This window comes from Callithrix jacchus, chromosome 18, assembly GCF_049354715.1.
Source record: "Callithrix jacchus isolate 240 chromosome 18, calJac240_pri, whole genome shotgun sequence".
NCBI lineage: Eukaryota > Metazoa > Chordata > Mammalia > Primates > Cebidae > Callithrix > Callithrix jacchus.
The window spans coordinates 49,988,462-50,007,553 of record NC_133519.1 but is presented as its reverse complement, the minus strand read 5'-3'; the positions used below and the strand labels follow the sequence as shown (position 1 = coordinate 50,007,553).

General features: G+C 40.6%; 1 protein-coding gene and 1 pseudogene across 1 annotated transcript; both read right to left on the bottom strand.

Moving 5' to 3' along the window:
- Positions 1-5,191: 5,191 nt before the first annotated feature.
- On the bottom strand, positions 5,192-8,382 carry RGS2 (regulator of G protein signaling 2). The gene is made up of 5 exons (XM_002760452.7): positions 8,243-8,382; positions 7,194-7,295; positions 7,030-7,091; positions 6,293-6,459; positions 5,192-6,035 (listed from the first exon to the last, which is right to left on the bottom strand). Exons 1-5 carry the CDS (start codon positions 8,350-8,352, stop codon positions 5,841-5,843), a joined length of 636 nt encoding a protein of 211 aa, XP_002760498.3. The 5' UTR covers positions 8,353-8,382; the 3' UTR covers positions 5,192-5,840.
- A 7,835-nt stretch (positions 8,383-16,217) lies between these two features.
- Positions 16,218-17,728, bottom strand: LOC118149169 (integrin beta-1-binding protein 1 pseudogene; annotated as a pseudogene).
- Between the last annotated feature and the right edge of the window lie 1,364 nt (positions 17,729-19,092).

Sequence of the window (19,092 nt, the reverse complement as noted above, 5' to 3'; positions counted from 1 at the left end):
GCAGATGACATAATTGAATATTTAGAAAACCCCATCATCTTGGCCCCAAATCTCCTTAAGCTGATAAGCAACTTCAGCAAAGTCTCAGGATACAAAATCAATGTGCAAAAATCACAAGCATTCCTATACACCAATTAATACACAAACAGCCAAATCATAAGTGAACTCCCATTCACAATTGCTGCAAGGAGAATAAAATACGTAGGAATACAATTTATAAGGGACACGAAGGACTTCTTCAAGGAAAATTACAAACCACTGCTCAAGGAAATAAGAGAGGACACAAACAAACGGAAAAACATTTCATGCTCACGGATAGGAAGAATCAATATTGTGAAAATGGCCATACTGCCCAAAGAAATTTATAGATTCAATGCTATCCCCATCAAGCTGCCATTGACTTTCTTCACAATATTAGAAAAAAACTACTTTAAATTTCATATAATACCAGAAAAGAGCTCATATAGCCAAGACAGTCCTATGCAAAAAGAACAAAGTTAGAGGCATCACGCTACCTGACTTCAAACTATACTACAAGGCAACAGTAACCAAAACAGCATGGTACTGGTACCAAAACAGATATATAGACTAATGAAACAGAACAGAGGTCTCAGAAATAATGTGACACATCTACAACCATCTGATCTTTGACAAACCTGACAAAAATAAGCAATGGAGAAAGGATTTCCTGTTTAATAAATGGTGTTGGGAAAACTGGCTAGCCATATGCAAAAAACTGAAACTGGACCCCTTCCTTATACCTTATATAAAAATTAACTCAAGATGAATTAAAGACTTAAATGTCAGACCTAAAATCATAAAAAACCCTAGAAGAAAAGCTAGGCAACACCATTTAGGACATAGGCATGGGCAAAGACTTCATGACTAAAACACTGAAAGCAATGGCAACAAAAACCAAAACTGACAAACGGGGTCTAATTAAACTAAAGATCTTCTACACAGCAAAAGAAACTCATAAGAGTGAACAGGCAACCTACAAAATGGGAGACAATTTACAAGAAAAAAACAACCCCATCAATAAGTGGGCAAAGGATATTAACAGACACTTTTCAAAAGAAGACATTTATGTGGCCAACAAACATATGAAAAAAAGCTCATCATCACTGGTCATTAGAGAAATGCAAATCAAAACAACACTGAGATACCATCTCACACCACTTAGAATGGCGATCATTAAAAAGTCAGGAAACCACAGAGGCTGGAATGCTTTTACACTGTTGGTGATAGTGTAAATTAGTTCAACCATTGTGGATGACAGTGGATCTAGAACCGGAAATACCATTTGACCCAGCAATCCCATTACCGGATATATACCCAAAGAATTGTAAATCATTCTACTATAAAGACACATGCACACGTATGTTTATTGTAGCACTGTTCACAATAGGAAAGACTTGGAACCAACCCAAATGCCCATCAATGATAGATTGGATAAAGAAAATGTGGCAAATATACACTATGGAATACTATGCAGCCATAATAAAGGACGAGGTCATGTCCTTTGCAGGGTCATGGATGAAGCTGGAAACCACCATTCTCAGCAAACTAACCCAAGAATAGAAAACCAAATGCTGCATGTTCTCACTTATAAGTGGAGTTGAACAATGAAAACACATAGACATAGGGAGAGGAGCAACACACCCTGGGGCCTGTTGAGGGGCAGGGGAGCTAGGGGAGGGATAGCAGGGGGTGGGGGAATTGGGGAGGGGTAACATTAGGAGAAATACCTAATGTGGATGACCGGGGGATGGATGCAACAAACCACCATGGCCTGTGTATACCTATGTAACAATCCTGCATGTTCTGCACATGTACCCCAGAACTTAAAATACAATAATTTAAAAAAAGCAAAACGCTAAAACCTATGATTGACAGGCAATTTATTACCAGCTTCTGAGAGGAAATTCTGCTACTCTAACACCCCAGGCAGCTGATTTAGGAATCATAGTCTTTTGATGATACATGGCTTATAACCTGAAAAAGAAGAAAACTGCCTGCAGAGAAGTAGAGAGATTTTCCCAGTGCCAGAGGACTGTTTGCTGAGGTTGCCAGGATACTGTTCCTCAGTACTCCTCTCAGTTACCTCTCTCTACAGACACGGGCAGAGACTGCAAACTCCTTTCACCCACACCTCTTCATGAGAAATCAAGAAAGAAGAAAAGAGAGAGAAAGTGTAAGGAAGGGAAGGGAAGGGGAAGGGGAAGGGGAAGGGGAAGACGAAGGGGAAGAGGAAGGAGGGAAGGAAGAAGGAAGGAAGGGAGGAAGGGAGGAAAGAGGGAGTGAAGGAGGGAGGGAGGGAAGAAAGGAAGGAGGGAGAGAGGGAGGGAGTGGAAGGAAGGAGAGAGGGAAAGACGGAATGATGGAGGGAGGGCAGTGAAAAAGGAGACAGAGGAAGGGAGGGAGGGAGGAAGGAAGGAAAGAAAGAAAAGGTATTTTGAGCTAACGTAGGAAAACAAACAGTCTAGTGCTTGGCACAGAGCAGGCACTTTCTGGTCTCTACACTGTCCAAATAGACAATGCCCTCCCGTGCATAACAGCCCTCAAGACACAGAGAAATGAGCAAGCACTGTTTCCCTCACTGTCCAGCTCCACAAGGCGAGAATCACTACCATACATGATCAAATACTGCGGCTGGCTGACGGCACAAACACTTCTACCCAACACCTGCTTCCTGTGAAACTTTGGGTAACCACCAGAGGCAATTTTACTGAAACTCATTTATTGTCTCCCTGTGCTCACATAACAGATAACATAAAATTTTCTATTTTTTTAGTGAGATAATATGAAATTGATATATTTCAAAATATCCTTGGGCTGAAAATATATGAACAATAAAACATTATCAAAATGGACTATGGATCCTAAGTGTGAACTCTGGGAATCTAGAATATTTAGTATTACTTATTTATGGACAAATATGGTTTCTAATCTTAAGCTTATTGGTTTGTTCTACACTGGAGAACACTGGAAAATACTACCTGAAAAAAGCCTGTGCTTTTAGCAGTCCTGAAAAACAACACTTTTGTTTTTTGTTAGTATAATCTGGCCTCTTCTTTTATTAAAGGTCCAAAGTTATAGAGACTCTGCCAAGTAAGAGGTTGTTTTGCCAAAGAAAAAAGTTCTATGGTTATTTTCAGACATTTGAGCCTGTGGAGTTTAAAAAAATCTTGTCCTTAATTACTTGTGCATATTGGTAGATCCTTGTTTCATCAAAATTTATTTGCAAGATCTTTTAATATTCATTCGTTCAACAATGATCTGTGCAGCTCCCATCGTACACCAGGCACTATGCTAGGTGTTGGGATTCAGTAGTGAGCAGAAAAAGGCCAGGAGTCCTCAAATTGTCGTTCCCACAATTTGGTGGAGGAAGACGTAGAATTATTAAATAATCAGACAAATTAATGGAACTTACAACTCCATTAAGTGCTCTAAATTAGAGAACCTAGTGTTATGAGAACATCTAAAAGGGGATCCGACCTAGGTAAGGAGGTCAGGGGAGGCTTCCCTATGGAAATGGCAATTGCATTGATATGTACATGAGTAACAGCTACAATTGAATTCCACGCAGAGGAACCATTAGGTGCTAAGGCCCTGTGAGGCCAGAGGGCATGGGACCTGCTTGGAAAGTAGGACAGTATGGCTTAGCAGAAAGAACTGGAAGAAATGTGGTAGAGTCAAGGTTGGAGCATAAAAGGAGGGGTCACGCCATGCAGGTGTTAAGCCCTGTGTGGGATATCGTCTTTATCCTAGCTGTTTGCAAAACCTGTTAAAGTGTTTACAGTTAACAGGAAACAAGATGAGATTTGTCTTGAAAGGATCCCTAGAGTTAAAAGGCAGGAACACATTGTGTGGGAGAGGGGGAAGAGCGGGTGAGAGGAGATGAGACTGTTGCAGTAATCCAGGCATCCGATGGTGGTGTCTTTGATCAGAGTGGTAACAGAGAGCAGACTGTAGAGTTTAAGGTAAAATAAATGACTTCATGACAAATAGGACGATACATGGCTTGACTCCTGAGTTCCTCTGGATTCATTTATCCAACCAATATTTATGGAGCACCTGTTATGTTTTATTCTGGCTACTGGTGATACAGGAGTAGGCAAGGCAGTGTCTCTCTCATAGAGCTTGTGCCTGCTGGTGCCAGAAAGGCTGCCTAAGGTGAAGATCAGTGCAATCACAATGGAAACACTAAACTACTGGAGGTCAGCTTTTGGCAAATCAGAAACAAATTCAGTTTTTAGTGCTTTATGGTTTCTAAAATCCCTTACTACTTTATAAAACCAGAAAGGCAGGAAGGTGTAAAATGGAGAGCCAGGGAAGGTGATGGGGTCACCCAAGGTCACAAAGCTATGAGAAATGATGACTTTGTCTCGAGTCTTCCAACTCTAAAGTCAGGGTTCCTCCTTTCTTTTCATTAAGACCAAAATCAAGGACGCTGAAAAACAGCCTGCTGAAGGAAAGGGCGTTTCTTTTTTAATTAGCCAATTTGAGAAAATAAGATTCAAGGGCTCCCTCTCTCAAGCAGGAAAAAGCACATTTCTGGATTTAAGTCTAAGAAACAAAAGGGCACTTATTTTGACTTTATCATTACCTAAAGTAACAATCAGATTCTTTGTTGGCCCAGTGAATTCATGAAAATCCAGAACATTCTGAGATTTTGTATTGATACATCATTGAAGGGAACAATTTCAGGTATGTATCTTGGAAGCCCATGCCAGTACCTGTGGGGAAGCTTGGAACCAATGGAAAGAAAATAAAGATAGGCCTGTATTGACCTTATTTGGCTTCTTTCTTCCTTTAAGAAGCTTAGTTACGTGAATAATTTTTGTTCTTGTCTCCATTACATTGTTTTACTTCTCATATTTAGTTGGTCCTTAGGTACTAACAGAAGGCTTTAGATCAACATTTTCAGTAACAAGGTTGATTTTTTTAAGATTAGAAAGCATAAACGCAGTGGTGCTAAGAATGTGATTTGACTTCCTTAGGCCTACATAATGCTTATAGGTTTTTAAAAAAGAATTATCTGTCTGCAACTATCATTTCTCAGTTCTGGGGACTGTCAGTTCTCACTGGGCAGGCACAAAAACTGAAATGCCTTTTACTATAAAGATGTTTTCCCATTATCTGTCATGTTTCCAGTTATCAAAATAAAATCACATCTAGACTCCGAGTGTTCAATTTACTTATCAAAATAAATTTATTAAAAGTATTCAAAGACCACTTCAAAGTGTAGCTGCCTTCAAGACAGATTTTTGGCACTCGTAACGGACACTGCAGTTTTCAACACCACAGCACTCATTCTACTTCACATATCATTTCTAACAATGCAAATGTGGACCATTTCAGCTTCAGCATAACATGAGACAACAGTACCCATGATCTGTGGTCGTGAGAACTTCAATACCCTTGCACATAGTAAACACCTTACTGAGCACTAAACTAAAACTATGCGGTAACAGGGACTGATTTAGGGAAAGGCGTACAACCAGCTACCTAAGGCCACATAAGCCCAGATCTATTGATTTTAAATGCTTTTGGACCAACAGTATTACATTGTCTCTTTCATCATCTTACATTCCCGCTTTCAGAGTGAGGCATCACGTTCAGACCCCCTATTCCCTTCTTGTGTTCTACACACAGTGAGGGAAGCTGTTCTGATACCAGCTTCTTCTAGACAGTTACTGGCTTCCTGATTCACTACCCAACTTTGAATCAATAGTTCTGAGTGATGTTTCCCCAACACTCAGGCTGAATTCAAGGTCAGTCTTTCCCCTTAGGAAAAAGAATGAAATGTCCTCCATTTTCAGGCTCTCTTTCACATTTCATGTAGCATGAGGCTCTGTGGCAATTTGTGGCTTTTTACACAAATCCTGGTAGAATTCCGACTCCAAGAAACGGGGGTAAGAGTTGTTCTCCATCAAGCTGTATACCCTCTTCTGGGCGGTTGTAAAGCAGCCACTTGTGGCGTCTTGTATATTCTGGGCAATCAGAGTTTTGGTTTGAAAATCTATGTTTATCTGAAATAAAACAAAAAACATGGTTTATTTGGTATTCAGAGTTAAAGAGTAAAATCTAATATTTGTAAACAAAAAAATAATTATGATGTGTGATTAGCTTTACTCGCAAGTCACGGGAAACTTCTGACATAACTGAAAGCTACAATGTGGGAGGGCTTTTGCCCTCCTTCTAGCCCCACTTTGTCCTGGATTCTTTTGTTTCACTTTTGTGCTAAAAATGTCCTGACTGTGCTGAAATTAGGAACTTTTTGTCTTACCTCTTTTGGAGCTTCCTTTTCTATAAAGTCAGTATATATTTTCCTTGCTTTTGAGGACAACTTTTGGGGTGATTTGGTTTTTTTGAAGTCTTCACAGGCCAGCCAGAATTCAATATTTTCTTCACAGAATTCAGACTTTAAAAAGGCCCTGAATGCAGCAAGACCATCTGAAGAGGGGAGAAAAGAAAGCATGCAGAATGTTAAGAACTGAGTGACCGAATGATTCCTTATGTTCCCCCTAGTACTTCTACCTCAAATTTTAATTATTTCTAAATGACAGTAATTTTCTAGATTTTGCTCAAACCTGCAATTCTCAAAATTTAGCTTTTTAATGACTAAGATGCAGTAGGTAAAATGCTTATGTTGGCACTCTGCTGCAAAAATATAAGTACTTAACTTTGCTGTCAATGCAAAATAAATATTTATAGGGGAGCCATAAGTTCTCTGGGAACTAAGCCTCTTGAAAACATTGTATGCAATGGAAAAACTGACTTGAACTTAACTATAAGCAACTGCCACTTTAATTTTTTTTGGCTATTTTTCTTCCCCACTTGGAGGGAATACATGCATTTATTTCCATTTTAAACCCTGGGAAATAAAGGAGAGAAAAATAGGCTTTATCCTATAGTGACTGCACAATCTAATTCCCTCAGGCAAGCTGCTCTTTTGCAGCATGAACACAGCCTTTCCAGGCTTTTGTGATAATAGCAATGGCTCAAGTTCAAGAATTAACTTACATTTGCTGGCCAGCAGCTCATCAAATGCTTCTGACCACAGCTGTGCTTCCTCAGGAGATGGCCTGAAAGACAAGTTTTGCATGTTAGCTTACGCACATCAGAGTTCCCCTTTTCAGTTCAGCAACTAACTATTCATACTTGCAACTACGGGATTCTCAACTTACTTGGTGAAAGCTTGCTGTTTGCTTTTTTTGCCGGTTTTGGGCTTCCCAGGAGTAGAGGAATTTTGCAAGAAGTAGCTTAAACGGGTCTTCCAATCTTTTAAACTAAAACAACAGAAAAAAATTTTTTAAAAAACATAATCACTAAGTACCAACACTTCAATATGCTTCTGCAGCTGAACGCATTTTTACCAAATAAAGGCACCCAGTAACTAGAGACAAACCGCATAAGGTAAAGCAAGAACTCTTCAAATAACAGTCTTACCACCCACTTAACATTTAAACTCATGTACTGAACAGTTTCATCCATTAATCTGATCGTATCTACTACTTTTACAGCTAAGGGCAGGGCTACCTAGAATCACTAGGAGTATTTTAAAGAATTGTTAATGAATTTAGTTCAAAAGGCAGATACTATTTCAAAAGGATACCAGTTTGTTTGCAAGGTTAACTACAATTCCGAGACGTTTCGCAGTTAATGAAAAGGGCAGACGTGGAACTGTCTGGAGCCAGCCCATGCTTCTGTCTTTAGAGCAGGAGGTTCCTGACCGTGCCAGAGTGTGTACAAAGAGGTGGGTGGGCGACTGATTCCCCTGCACTCTCCCTTCCCCACCTGCAACCCTTCATTTAAGCAGACGCTGCACAATTATTTGTTCCACATTCGTGACTGGGTGAGATCTGCTCTATAATTAAAAAACAAAAATGGATTTTAAACGAGTATATTCAGAACCGGCAAGAGCATCTCCTTCCAGCAGCTGTGTAAAGCGGACCAGCCGCAGGATTCTGATGTCATTTTCAATGCGGGAGGACAAACAGCCAACCCACAATTTCTTAGCGCATCCACCACCGCCCTCCTATCAACTACGTCCCTCGGCTCCTACACTACCCGAGCGTCACCCAGATTTAACGTTACTTAACAAATTGAGCTTTTCGACTTTTTTTTTTTTCCCTGCAGAGGGTCAGGCTAGCTTCCTAAGATCAAAGCCGAGCCGGAAAGCACCGCGTTTGCAGCTCGCGGTGGGTGGCGCGAGAGGGAAGAAAGCCATACTCACAGGGTCCGCTTCATCTTTTCCCGCTTCTCCTCGCTCTTGTGGCCGCTGCCTGGGCTCTTGTCCATGGGTCTGCAGTCGTGTTGAACAGCCAAGAACATAGCACTTTGCATCCTCGTCCTCCCGCTGCTCCGCGGCTGTGTGAGGCCGGCGGGCGCCGCAGTATTTAATAAGAGGCTGCGGCTTGGGGGCGGGGCCTCGCCGCTCCGGCCCCGCCTCAAGAGGACGCGGATTGGCCGGCGGCAGACGCGCGCGGGGATGGGGTCAGCGCCCGCCGGCCGCAGTCACGGCCTCTGCCGAAGGGTCTCGAAGCCAGGGAGCTGCTGACGAGTGCGGCCCCGGCTTCTTGCGCACTCGGGTCACACCGCAGGGCCGGCTGGGGCCGGTGTGGGAGCGAACAGAGACTTTCCAGTGTGGAGAGGTTGCCCCCGACCTTTTGCCGAGGTGTGGCGGCCGGCGGGCTGCGGGCTTTGCGGCGGAGGGGAGCGGAAGTTGGCTGCGGCGCGGCGGGGGGCGCTCCCTCAGCCTCCCTGACCGGCTCCCCGGCCTCGCGCTTCCCTGGCGGGAGCAGGTCGCCCGCCGCGAGGCCGGAGTGCGCTCGCCTGGTTTTGAATGCAGAGTGGGATTTTCTCGTTTTTGTGAGCGCGCCGTCCTGCTGCAGGGACTCGCTCGACACGCCCCGGTCTGTGAACCGAGGCTGCGAGGAGACGCTCGCCCGCTTCTCCCCGCCATTAATTTGAGGAACGGGGTGTCCTGAAACGTGGGCTGCCCAGGGGCGGGCGGTGCGGCCTCCTCTGCAGCTTTCGGGGCGTCTCGAACACTTTGGGGATGAACGTCAGTCGGGGATTGAACGAGGGAAAACGACTGTCTCAGAAGACGGCGCGTTGGGTTTGCGTTTGCTGTCAGTGCTGGGCACGGGCTGGGTCTGCCTGCCCGGTCCGTCCTCGGGAGCCCTCGGGCGCATCTGCAGGCGAAATAGAATCCCAGACTTCCTAGGGTGGGAGAGGAGGCTGGAGACGCGGTTCTCAGCCTAACGCCCCAGGGCCAGCGAGGTCAAGGACTCACATTTCCTCACCAGTCATTCTGGGTTGAGTTGGGATTCACCAGAACTTTTAATAACTGGCAAAAAAGGAGTTAACAGTTTCCCTGAGTAAGTTTGATTCTTCAGGTGTCATCTTTAGTCCTGGAGTGTTTACAGCGACTCGATTGGTAAAGACAAGACAGATAACCTCGACCACAAAAATGAGTTGATTTCGGATAATATTGCCAGAACTAGCCAGTGACATGTTTAAGCGGCTTTGCCACCAAGCTGTAGATATTCTATTTGTATAGACTTGTTTAAAACGAAACTGGGGGCTGCGTGTAGTCACGCCTGTGATCCCAGCACTTTGGGAGGCCAGGCGGGCAAATCGTGAGGTCAAGAGGTCGGGACCATCCTGGCCAACATGGTGAAATCCTCGTCTCTACTAAAAATACAAAAATTAGCCGGGCGTGGTGCCACTTGCCTGTAATCCCAGGTACTCGGGAGGCTGAGGCAGGAGAATCACTTGAACCTAGGAGGAGGAAGTGGCAGTGAGCTGAGACCGTGCCACTGCACTCCAGCCTGGGAAGCAGAGCGAGACTCTATTTCCAAAAAAATAATAATAATAAAAAGAAAGAAAATCTGAAATAGTGAATATATTCTTAAGGTGAGCTGCCAGTAGTTGGAGCTCCAAGTTTGACTTGGAGGGCAAAAATCTGCAGTTACGTACGACAACAGTTGTGGACTTTATTGTGGAAAGGAAAACGTGTAGATTTCAGTCATAGATATTTTGAAACATGCTTGTGAACTGTATGAGTGTCATTTTTCCCTAAGCATATGCTCTTCCTCTCCCAAAGAACTTTGCATAAAATTCCTACATCTGTTTTCACTTTCTGATGATTAAATACATATTAATAAGATATCTGTAGTATGCAGACAGTTGCTTTTTCTCACCAATATAAACCTAAATATATTTTATACTTAGAACCTTAGATGTTAGAATTCACTCATAGACAGTTAAATTCACTGGTAGGCCAGGAGTTCTGACAAAGAGGCAGCAGGGAGAGAGCTGGACTTCTGTCAGGAGACCCAATTGGAGCCTGGGCTTAACCAGTAAATGCCAAGTAACTGTTGGGACGGTAGCTTCACACCTCTTTGAGTCCTAGTTTCTCATCTGTAATAAGAGTAACATGGCTTTCTTGGCAGCCTCATAAGATATTATGTGACTCTTACATGAAAGGTCTTTCATAAGCTCTAAAGTACTGTACAAAAGTTTGTTACTGATTTGCATATATGTGGAAAAAGGAAATGTTCAAACCATAGCTATTTAAGAAGGAAAATCATATGAGGATTAACTCAGAGGTAATTAAGTTATAAATGTGTAGGTACTATTAAATATCAGTTTGTAGGTACACAAATATACGAGATACACAAATTTGTAGAAGATCAGGCTCATTATAGATATTTAATAAGTGCTCTCTGGATAATAAATCAGAAAAATAAGCAAACCGATCAATATTTAAACGTTTGAGACTGGGTATTGTGGTTCGTGCTGGAAATCCCAGTACTTTGACAGGCTGAGGCTGGAGGAAGGCTTGAGCAAGGCGTGTGAGGCTCATGCATTCAAGCTACAGTGAGCTGCGATTGTGTCATTGTACTCCAACCTGAGTGATAGAGTGAGACTCTGTCTCTTAAATAATAATTAAACTTTTCAGAGGTCTCCAAGCCAAGGAAGTTTAGTCATCTGAATATATTAATAGAGTGAATATACAGGTCCCTGTGTAAGCAACTGGTTGAAATATAGATTATTCTTGATGTTTTTGTGTTTAATATAATTCTTTGCTTTTTTCATAAACCCTTCCAGATCAACGACTGATGTTAGGTGGCAGAAAATTAATTTTTCTCTGAAAGTTATGTGGTTGGTTTATAAATCTGGGTATAAATCAATTGGTAATTTTTGTATCTATATGTAATTTTAAGAGTGAAGGCAGTATCTGCTGCAGACTGAGAAACCTTTTCCTCAAAAACTTGCCATGTCAATGTCTTTTAAAAGACAGTCCAATATACGTATATTTACATATACATGTAATATTTATAACATGAATATGTATATCTTATATATTTCCTGTGTATATGTAATATGCATTACATGTATATTTACATATGTTACCTATATTTACGTATATATATATGTAAAACAAAAGCTGCAATTTTGATGACTTCCCTTTTTGTTGTTGCAACCAGCTTTTGGGTAAATAGAATTGCGCCACATTAAGATGACACATATTTTCCATCTTATGGTAGAGGAAGACACAATGCAGTCAGTGCTTTGTAAAAGCTGTGCAGCAAAACCACAGTTGGAGAGTGGCTCATAAACCAACCATACATTTTCTGTGTTGAAGCTACCATGCCCTCTACTGGAGAGACTGATTGACCACATTAGTGCTGGAGGTTTTCCAGATAGTTTATGAACTTTTTATAATTTTTTAAAAGTTTATAGAAGAAGGCAAACAAAAAATACAAGTTTCTTGCATAACGTATCTTAGATTCTTGTATTATATGTTGTGTGTCTCTTAAATCATGAAGAGTAAAAATGTCCCCTGTCATACTTCTCCCTTCCATTCCCATGCTATACTAACCATTATTAGTAAAATTATTAATCCCTATGAACTAAAAATTTATAAAATAACTCTCCTATTTATGCTTTAGAAATGTAGAAACCGCTGGATGCTGTGGCTCATGCCTGTAATCGTGGCAGTTTGGAAGGCCAAGGAAGGAGGATTGCTTGAGCTCAGGAATGCAGGACCAGCTTGGGCAGCATAGCTAGACCTGTCTTTACAAAAATGTATTTTTCAAAAATTATCTAAGCGTGGTGATATCTGTAGTCCCATCTACTCAGGCAGTTGAGGTGGGAAGATTGTTTGAGCCCAGGGAGTTTGAGGCTACAGAGAGCCCTGACAGTGCCTCTGCCCTCTAGCCTGGGTGACAGAGGGAGACCCTGCCTCTAAAGACAAGTAGGAAATTTAGGAACCAAGATAATTGCTTTAAAAAACGCAAAAATATCATTCTGTGTACCATTCTATGCTTTGCTTTTTTCAGTCAGTAAGATGTTTTCGTTTCCAAATTTCTAAGCGCTCTAAACCTATTGTTTACCTTATGAAATGATAAACAGGTGCGTTAGTTAAAAGAAAAAAAAGGAAAAAGAATCAGGAAGTTAAATGCTGTGTGGTGATGAGTGATTGGAAAAAATGAAAACTTTTAGTACTCTAGTTGTTGAATATATTTGAAGAAGTATAGTGCCTGTCTTCTTAAAAAATTTTTCTCCAATTTAACTTTAGTTGGTGAAATATTCTTTTAACAGAATGAAAGTATGACCCCATGATATTTTGTACTGTACTCCTTAATCCCTAATATGATCTGAGATTTAAAAATTATGATTAATTTCTGAGTGTAATTTTCAACTCAGAAGCTGAGAGAAAATGAGTGTTTTTGTTGGAAATGAATCACAGGTTAAACTTAATACTTGGCATGTATTATAGTGAAGTTAATAATTTTACCAGTCCTTGTATTGATAATTCCATTCAGTGTAATTCCATGGCTCTGTAAATTTATACCAAGTATAAATTTAAGTATGATATGGAGTATGTCATACTTCAAATGCAGGCAGGGCCTACTTAAATTTTATAGCCCCCACTTTATAAAAACATCTAGATTCCCTTCATAAAGCAACAACAGGAGTGTCATGAAGTTTTTTTTTTTTTCCTTCTGAGAAAAAAATACTAACATATATTGAAATACTTTGAACAGGTTTTTGTAGCTACTAGGCCTCTAAGGTAAAGGACTGTAAGTATGAGGTCTGAATAAGGAAAGCATTTCCAGTGTATTCCTGCTGCTGCACTCTTTTTGTGCATGGAATACCAGCGGAGAATAGGTGATAAAAAATAGATTACATAGATGACCTATTGTCTAGGAGGTAAAGCTAGGCATTTGTTTTTTGCTATTTCTTTTGACTGGGAATTTAATTTCTGTCTATGGAATTTTGCCAAATTATTGGAGTATCAAGTGTCCTGTTGACTACTTTTTTGAAATTTTGGGATATTAACAAAATACAAAATTTTAAATATCTATATGATAATAGTCACAAAGCCTTTTTTAAAAGTCTGAAGAAGGTAATTTTTCATCTAGTAAATAATCTGTTTACATTAGTATTTCTTTTTCTGTATACTGATGACTGTTCCTATGTAGAGAGCATTAATCCATTTTAGACATCAGTTTTCACAGATTTTTATTCATGGACTACTTCCTGATAACCTAAAACCTTGTGGATTTCTCTCCTAAACACATTTTTGAAACAAAAATTCTAAATCTCAACAGAATTAATTAGAAAAAAATGTAATGCTTTAAAGGAGATGCCTGAGACCTTGACACAATCACCATGTGGCACTAGTCCCCCCAAATTTCCCAGTTTCAAAAGACAGAATAATTTTGCATTTCTTTTCATGAAGTACCCTTAGGAGAGTGGGATGGCTGGAGGGGTTGTCCATAATTGGCTTACTTGCTTTTTGTTCCTAGTTTCTGCCCTAATTTAGTTAGAACCCAGGCAAATTGTTTCGCTTTCTTGTGCTTAGGCTACTTGTCTTTCAGGGACAAGTAGTTATGGCACTCTTCCTTTGTAGGAAGTTAAAACAGTACTGGAAATACCCTGGACAGCTTGGTTCATGATAATACACAGCTCCCAGCACTGTCCTTGAGCTAAACTTTGTAGTAGGACTAGTTTCTTCTAGGTGACTCTTTTGTCCATTTTTCTGTCTTGCTCTTATGCAAGACCCTCATTCTTTTTGGGGGATCTGTTTATTCATGAAGTTTCCTGGTGGTCCTCCCGTGATCTTCCAAATGTTCCTTTGGGCACATCAGTGGTGTAAGGTTACTTTTTAATTTAAAGAGTATTTTGTAGAGCAGATTAAAGTGTACAGCACAATTGAGAGGAAGGTACAGAGATAGTGCATATGTCTTCTGCTCCCATACATACATAGCCACCCCCATTACTAATATCTGACAGTTGATAAACTTACATTGACACATTATTACCACCCAGAGTCCATAGTTGACATTAGAGTTTGTTCTTGGTGTTGTACATTCTGTGGGTTTAGACAAATTTATAATGGCATTTGCTGTGTAGTCAGTGTTCTGGATTTTGCCAATTCAAACAGGTATGTAGTAGTATCTCGTTGTTTCATTTTACATTTCTCTAATGACATATGATGTGGAGTGGCTTTTCACATGCTTGTCATCTGTATTATCTTGGGTGAGATATCTGGTAAGTTCTTTGGCCCATTTTTTAGTTGAATTGTTTTCTTTTTTTTTTTTTTTTTTTTAATTTGAGATGGAGTTTCCGCTCTTGTTACCCAGGCTGGAGTGCAATGGCGTGATCTCAGTTCACCGCAACCTCCGCCTCCTGGGTTCAGGCAATTCTGCCTCAGCCTCCTGAGTAGCTGGGATTACAGGCACGTGCCACCAGGCCCAGCTAATTTTTTGTATTTTTAGTAGCGATGGGGTTTCACCATGTTGACCAGGATGGTCTCGATCTCTTGACCTCGTGATCCACCCGCCTCAGCTTCCCAAAATGCTGGGATTTCAGGCGTGAGCCAGAATTGTTTGTTTTCTTATTGTTGAGTTTTAATAATTCTTTGTATATTTAAAGTTTTGTTTTTTTTAAATCAGATATCCCCTTTGCAAGTATTTTCTCCCAATCTGTGGCTTGTCTTTCTATTCCATTGATGTTATATTAGCATAGTTATTTAAAATTTTAATGAAGTCCATTTATTCTTTCTTTCATGGACTGTATCTTGATATAATATCTAAAAAATTTATATTAGCAGTTTGTAAAAATTTGAATGAAGCCCAGTTTATCAGTTATTTCTTTCATGGATTGTATCTTGATATAATATCTTAAAAAGTCATGTTCATATCCAAGGTCATCTAGATTTTCTCCCCTGCGATTTTCTTCTAGGAGTTTATAGTTTTGCATTTTACATATAGGTTGGTGATCCATTTTGAGTTATTTTTCTGAATGAAGTTACTTTCCCAAATATTTATGTTCTTCCTCAAAAATGTTTTAGAAATGTATAGCTCTTTACATGTTAATCTTTTCATCTTTTTTTGTAGACTTATTCACTATCTTTACAGAGTAAATTCTCTCCACATTAGATATTTGTTGAAAGCATTTCTTTTTCTCAGTGCAATATAGGAAGGACTTACAGTTGACGCTGGAGCTTTTGTCTCTCCCTTTCTGACTTCATTTCCCAATATTTCTGATTGTAGTGAAGATTTCTCACTTGGAGACTTATAATTTTTCAGTGTGTCAACTATTTTATTTCCTTCAGTTAATTTACAGTGAACATCTGGTTAAGAGTTTCTAAAATAAATTTGAAAACAAGCCCAGCTGAAGCCAGGGTAACCACTTGGCCAAGCCCTGTCTACATGAGCTGTATTTAACTACTCAACATTAGTCACATTTTTTCAGAACTCTCTTGGATTTATTTTTAGAAGTACCCATACTCTGATGCATGCATTATATCAGATTTCAGGATTCCACTGTTCATGTTTTCTTTTTCAAGAACAGCAGCCCGATCTGTCATCTTTAGCAAATGGTTGATCTAACTTTATCATTTAAAATTTATTCCGTATGCACTAGCATTTTAAAACTTTATTTTCCTGATTAATAAGTTTGCTCACCTTTCTGTCCACTCTTGAGCTTCTTTTCTCCCACTGTTTAATATGAAACATCTTAATATAAAAACAAATGATCAATATTTTATTCATTGCATTTTCTTAAGAAAATCCAGAATAGGGATTACTTTGTATTTCCATAATAGTACAGAATTGCAGATTGAAAACAGAACTGTTTTTAACACAGCTGAACTTTCAGATAAACTGACTTTCACTTGATTGCAGAATTTAACATTTATCAGATGTTAATACAGAGTCAAAGTGGCAGATAGAACTTTTCAAATTGCTTATGTTTGTTCCAGCCAGTTGCACTGAAAACCCACAGGCTGTATTCCATCATTGCTTGCATCTCTGCTCTTCAGAGCCAATAAACTTTGTCCCACCCACAGACCATCATCATAACACATCATCCAGATGATTAAATGTAGAATGTGCATATGCAAAACATCATACTGATCTGATGTTGTTACTTACAGCATACTTGGAAACTCCCATTCTAAATTTTCCTCCAGAGGAACAAGAGGCAACTTTCCATCTTGCTATTTATCTTTCCGTCTATATAATTTATATATATTTAACTTTCCATCTATATAATTTATCAGGTCTTGTGGCCCTCCAAGACATTTTCTCTCAGAGAGTTTCAGTGTCTCAATGGCATTAACATATTTTATTTGAAATTTGACACATGTATTTGAATTATTGTTGCTTTGTCCTGAGCTCTTGGTGGAATCTGTATTGAGGCTGGCCACAGGGCTGGACTATGAAAGGCCCCCAAAGCTACAATCTACAGACTTGGTCTTAATACTGATTTCCCCACTTTGGGAACTGCTACTACTGTGTCTTTTTTTCTTTTTTTTTTGCCTTTCCAAAATATTTTTCACTGTAGCTTCATCTAGAGAATATCACTATAGAATCAAATATTTTTATTATCTTCGAAGATTCTAATGACAGGTCTGCACAGATAGCTTTCTTTCATTCTAAGATAGTTCTTTTCATAGAAACAATGTACCTCAACGCCAAGGGTCTATCCCTAGGGTCGCCTATGCTTCTGTTAGAGTCAGAGCACTCCAGACCTCCTTAGTTTCTTGTGAGAGCAGTTTTATACTTCTCATAATAAAGGAATTTTCATCAGAAGCATCTCCTTAGTGCTGTCTGAAGTTGTTCTTCAGTGTCCTGATATATTTTGAAGGTGATTTGCTTGTACCTACTTGAAATTGAATGTGTTTTTATGCATTGTCTATTATTTTGCTTGATAAATCTTCTGGCTATTTCTTGTAATGTCTGGATATTTCTTGTAACTTGTTCTAAATGTCCAGATCTCTCTTTGCTAAGTTCTTTTCTAGAAGCGTATTCTGAGTCCAAGCGAAGAGTTGGAGATTTTCGGCTCTTTTTTAATGGCCTCTAGTTTTTCCATTTCTTATAGTTTGTTCTTGAGCCTGGATTCCATTAAAGTTAATTCAAGCCCTTTTAATTCTTTTTGAATGAGGTTAAATGTGTCAAAAATTGGAAGTCTTTCCTCCAGAAAAGCAGAAATGTCGGTGGCTAGTTTTTTGTCTTTACTTGCATAAGATAGGCCTTTAATTATTAACAATCTGACCATCACTATAAATAACACCATATTCTACAGCAATCCATGGGTATCTGGATCTGTTGAAAGTCCTCTGGCAGAGCTGCCATTGGCTGGCACAGTGTCCTCTAGAACCAGTGCAACACTGAAAGTGCTCTGCCAGGGCTGCCATTGGCTGGCACAGTGTCCCCTAGAACCAGTGCAACACTGAAAGTCCTCTGTCAGGGCTGCCATTGGCTGGCACAGCGTCCCCTAGAACCAGTGCAACACTGAAAGTGCTCTGTCAGGGCTGCCATTGGCTGGCACAGCGTCCCCTAGAACCAGTGCAACACTGAAAGTCCTCTGTCAGGGCTGCCGTTGGCTGGCACAGCGTCCCCTAGAACCAGTGCAACACTGAAAGTGCTCTGCCAGGGCTGCCGTTGGCTGGCACAGCGTCCCCTAGAACCAGTGCAACACTGAAAGTGCTCTGCCAGGGCTGCCGTTGGCTGGCACAGTGTCCCCTAGAACCAGTGCAACACTGAAAGTGCTCTGCCAGGGCTGCCATTGGCTGGCACAGTGTCCCCTAGAACCAGTGCAACACTGAAAGTGCTCTGCCAGGGCTGCCATTGGCTGGCACAGTGTCCCCTAGAACCAGTGCAACACTGAGCATCATGGCCATGAGCAGGCCCTCTGTGATCCCCCAGGCTGTTGTGAGGCACTTCAGTTTGTCAGGATGCTCAGAGAGTATCCTGCCTGGAACCAAACCAATGCCTGGTAGACTTCCGTGGAGGTGAGACAGAAGGAATAATTACAGTAAATTACTGGCTAATCCTTCTCCTTCTCTCATTTTTTTTTTTTTTTTTTTTAGAGACAGGGTCTTCCTGTGTTGTCCAGGCTGGAGTGCAATGGCTATTCACAAGTACCATCATAATAGTATACCACAACCACAAACTGGGCTCCATGCCTCAGCCTCCTGAGTAGCTAGGAGGAGATATGCACCCCTGCACCTGGCTTCTCCATCTCTTAAATCAACTTGTCATTTTGTGGCCCTGGATCTTTTAGCCACAGAGCACCAAAAACTCTTCAGAGTGTCTTTATGTCTGGCTGGCCTTGACTATTCATAGGGAGGGCAGAACACAAGTGGGGAAAAAATTATGGAGAACTCTACAAAGGGTTTCAACTTACTTCACCAATTATGCCTTTAAAAACAAAGGAAGAAATAAGTTGGAATTGTAAAAAGTTTTCACCCCTCAAGACTGTACAGTCTAGTTATGAGCCAGGAAAACTCAATTTTCTCGAATTCCTTTTGCATGTGGTGAAATGTTTGATTATGCAGAAACCCTTCAAGATACTTCTTTTCAGAATGATCGTCTTTGAGGGTATTAAATGCGGGTGCAGCTTTCATCACAGGGCTGATCCCTAGGCAGGGCGGGACCCAGGCTTTGTTCAGCTCATTTTAACCACTCATTCTTGGCCAGGCTTGGTGGTTCACATTTGTAATCCCAATTCTTTGGAAGGCCAAGGTGGGAGGCTCCCTTGAGCAAAGGAGTTCTAGAT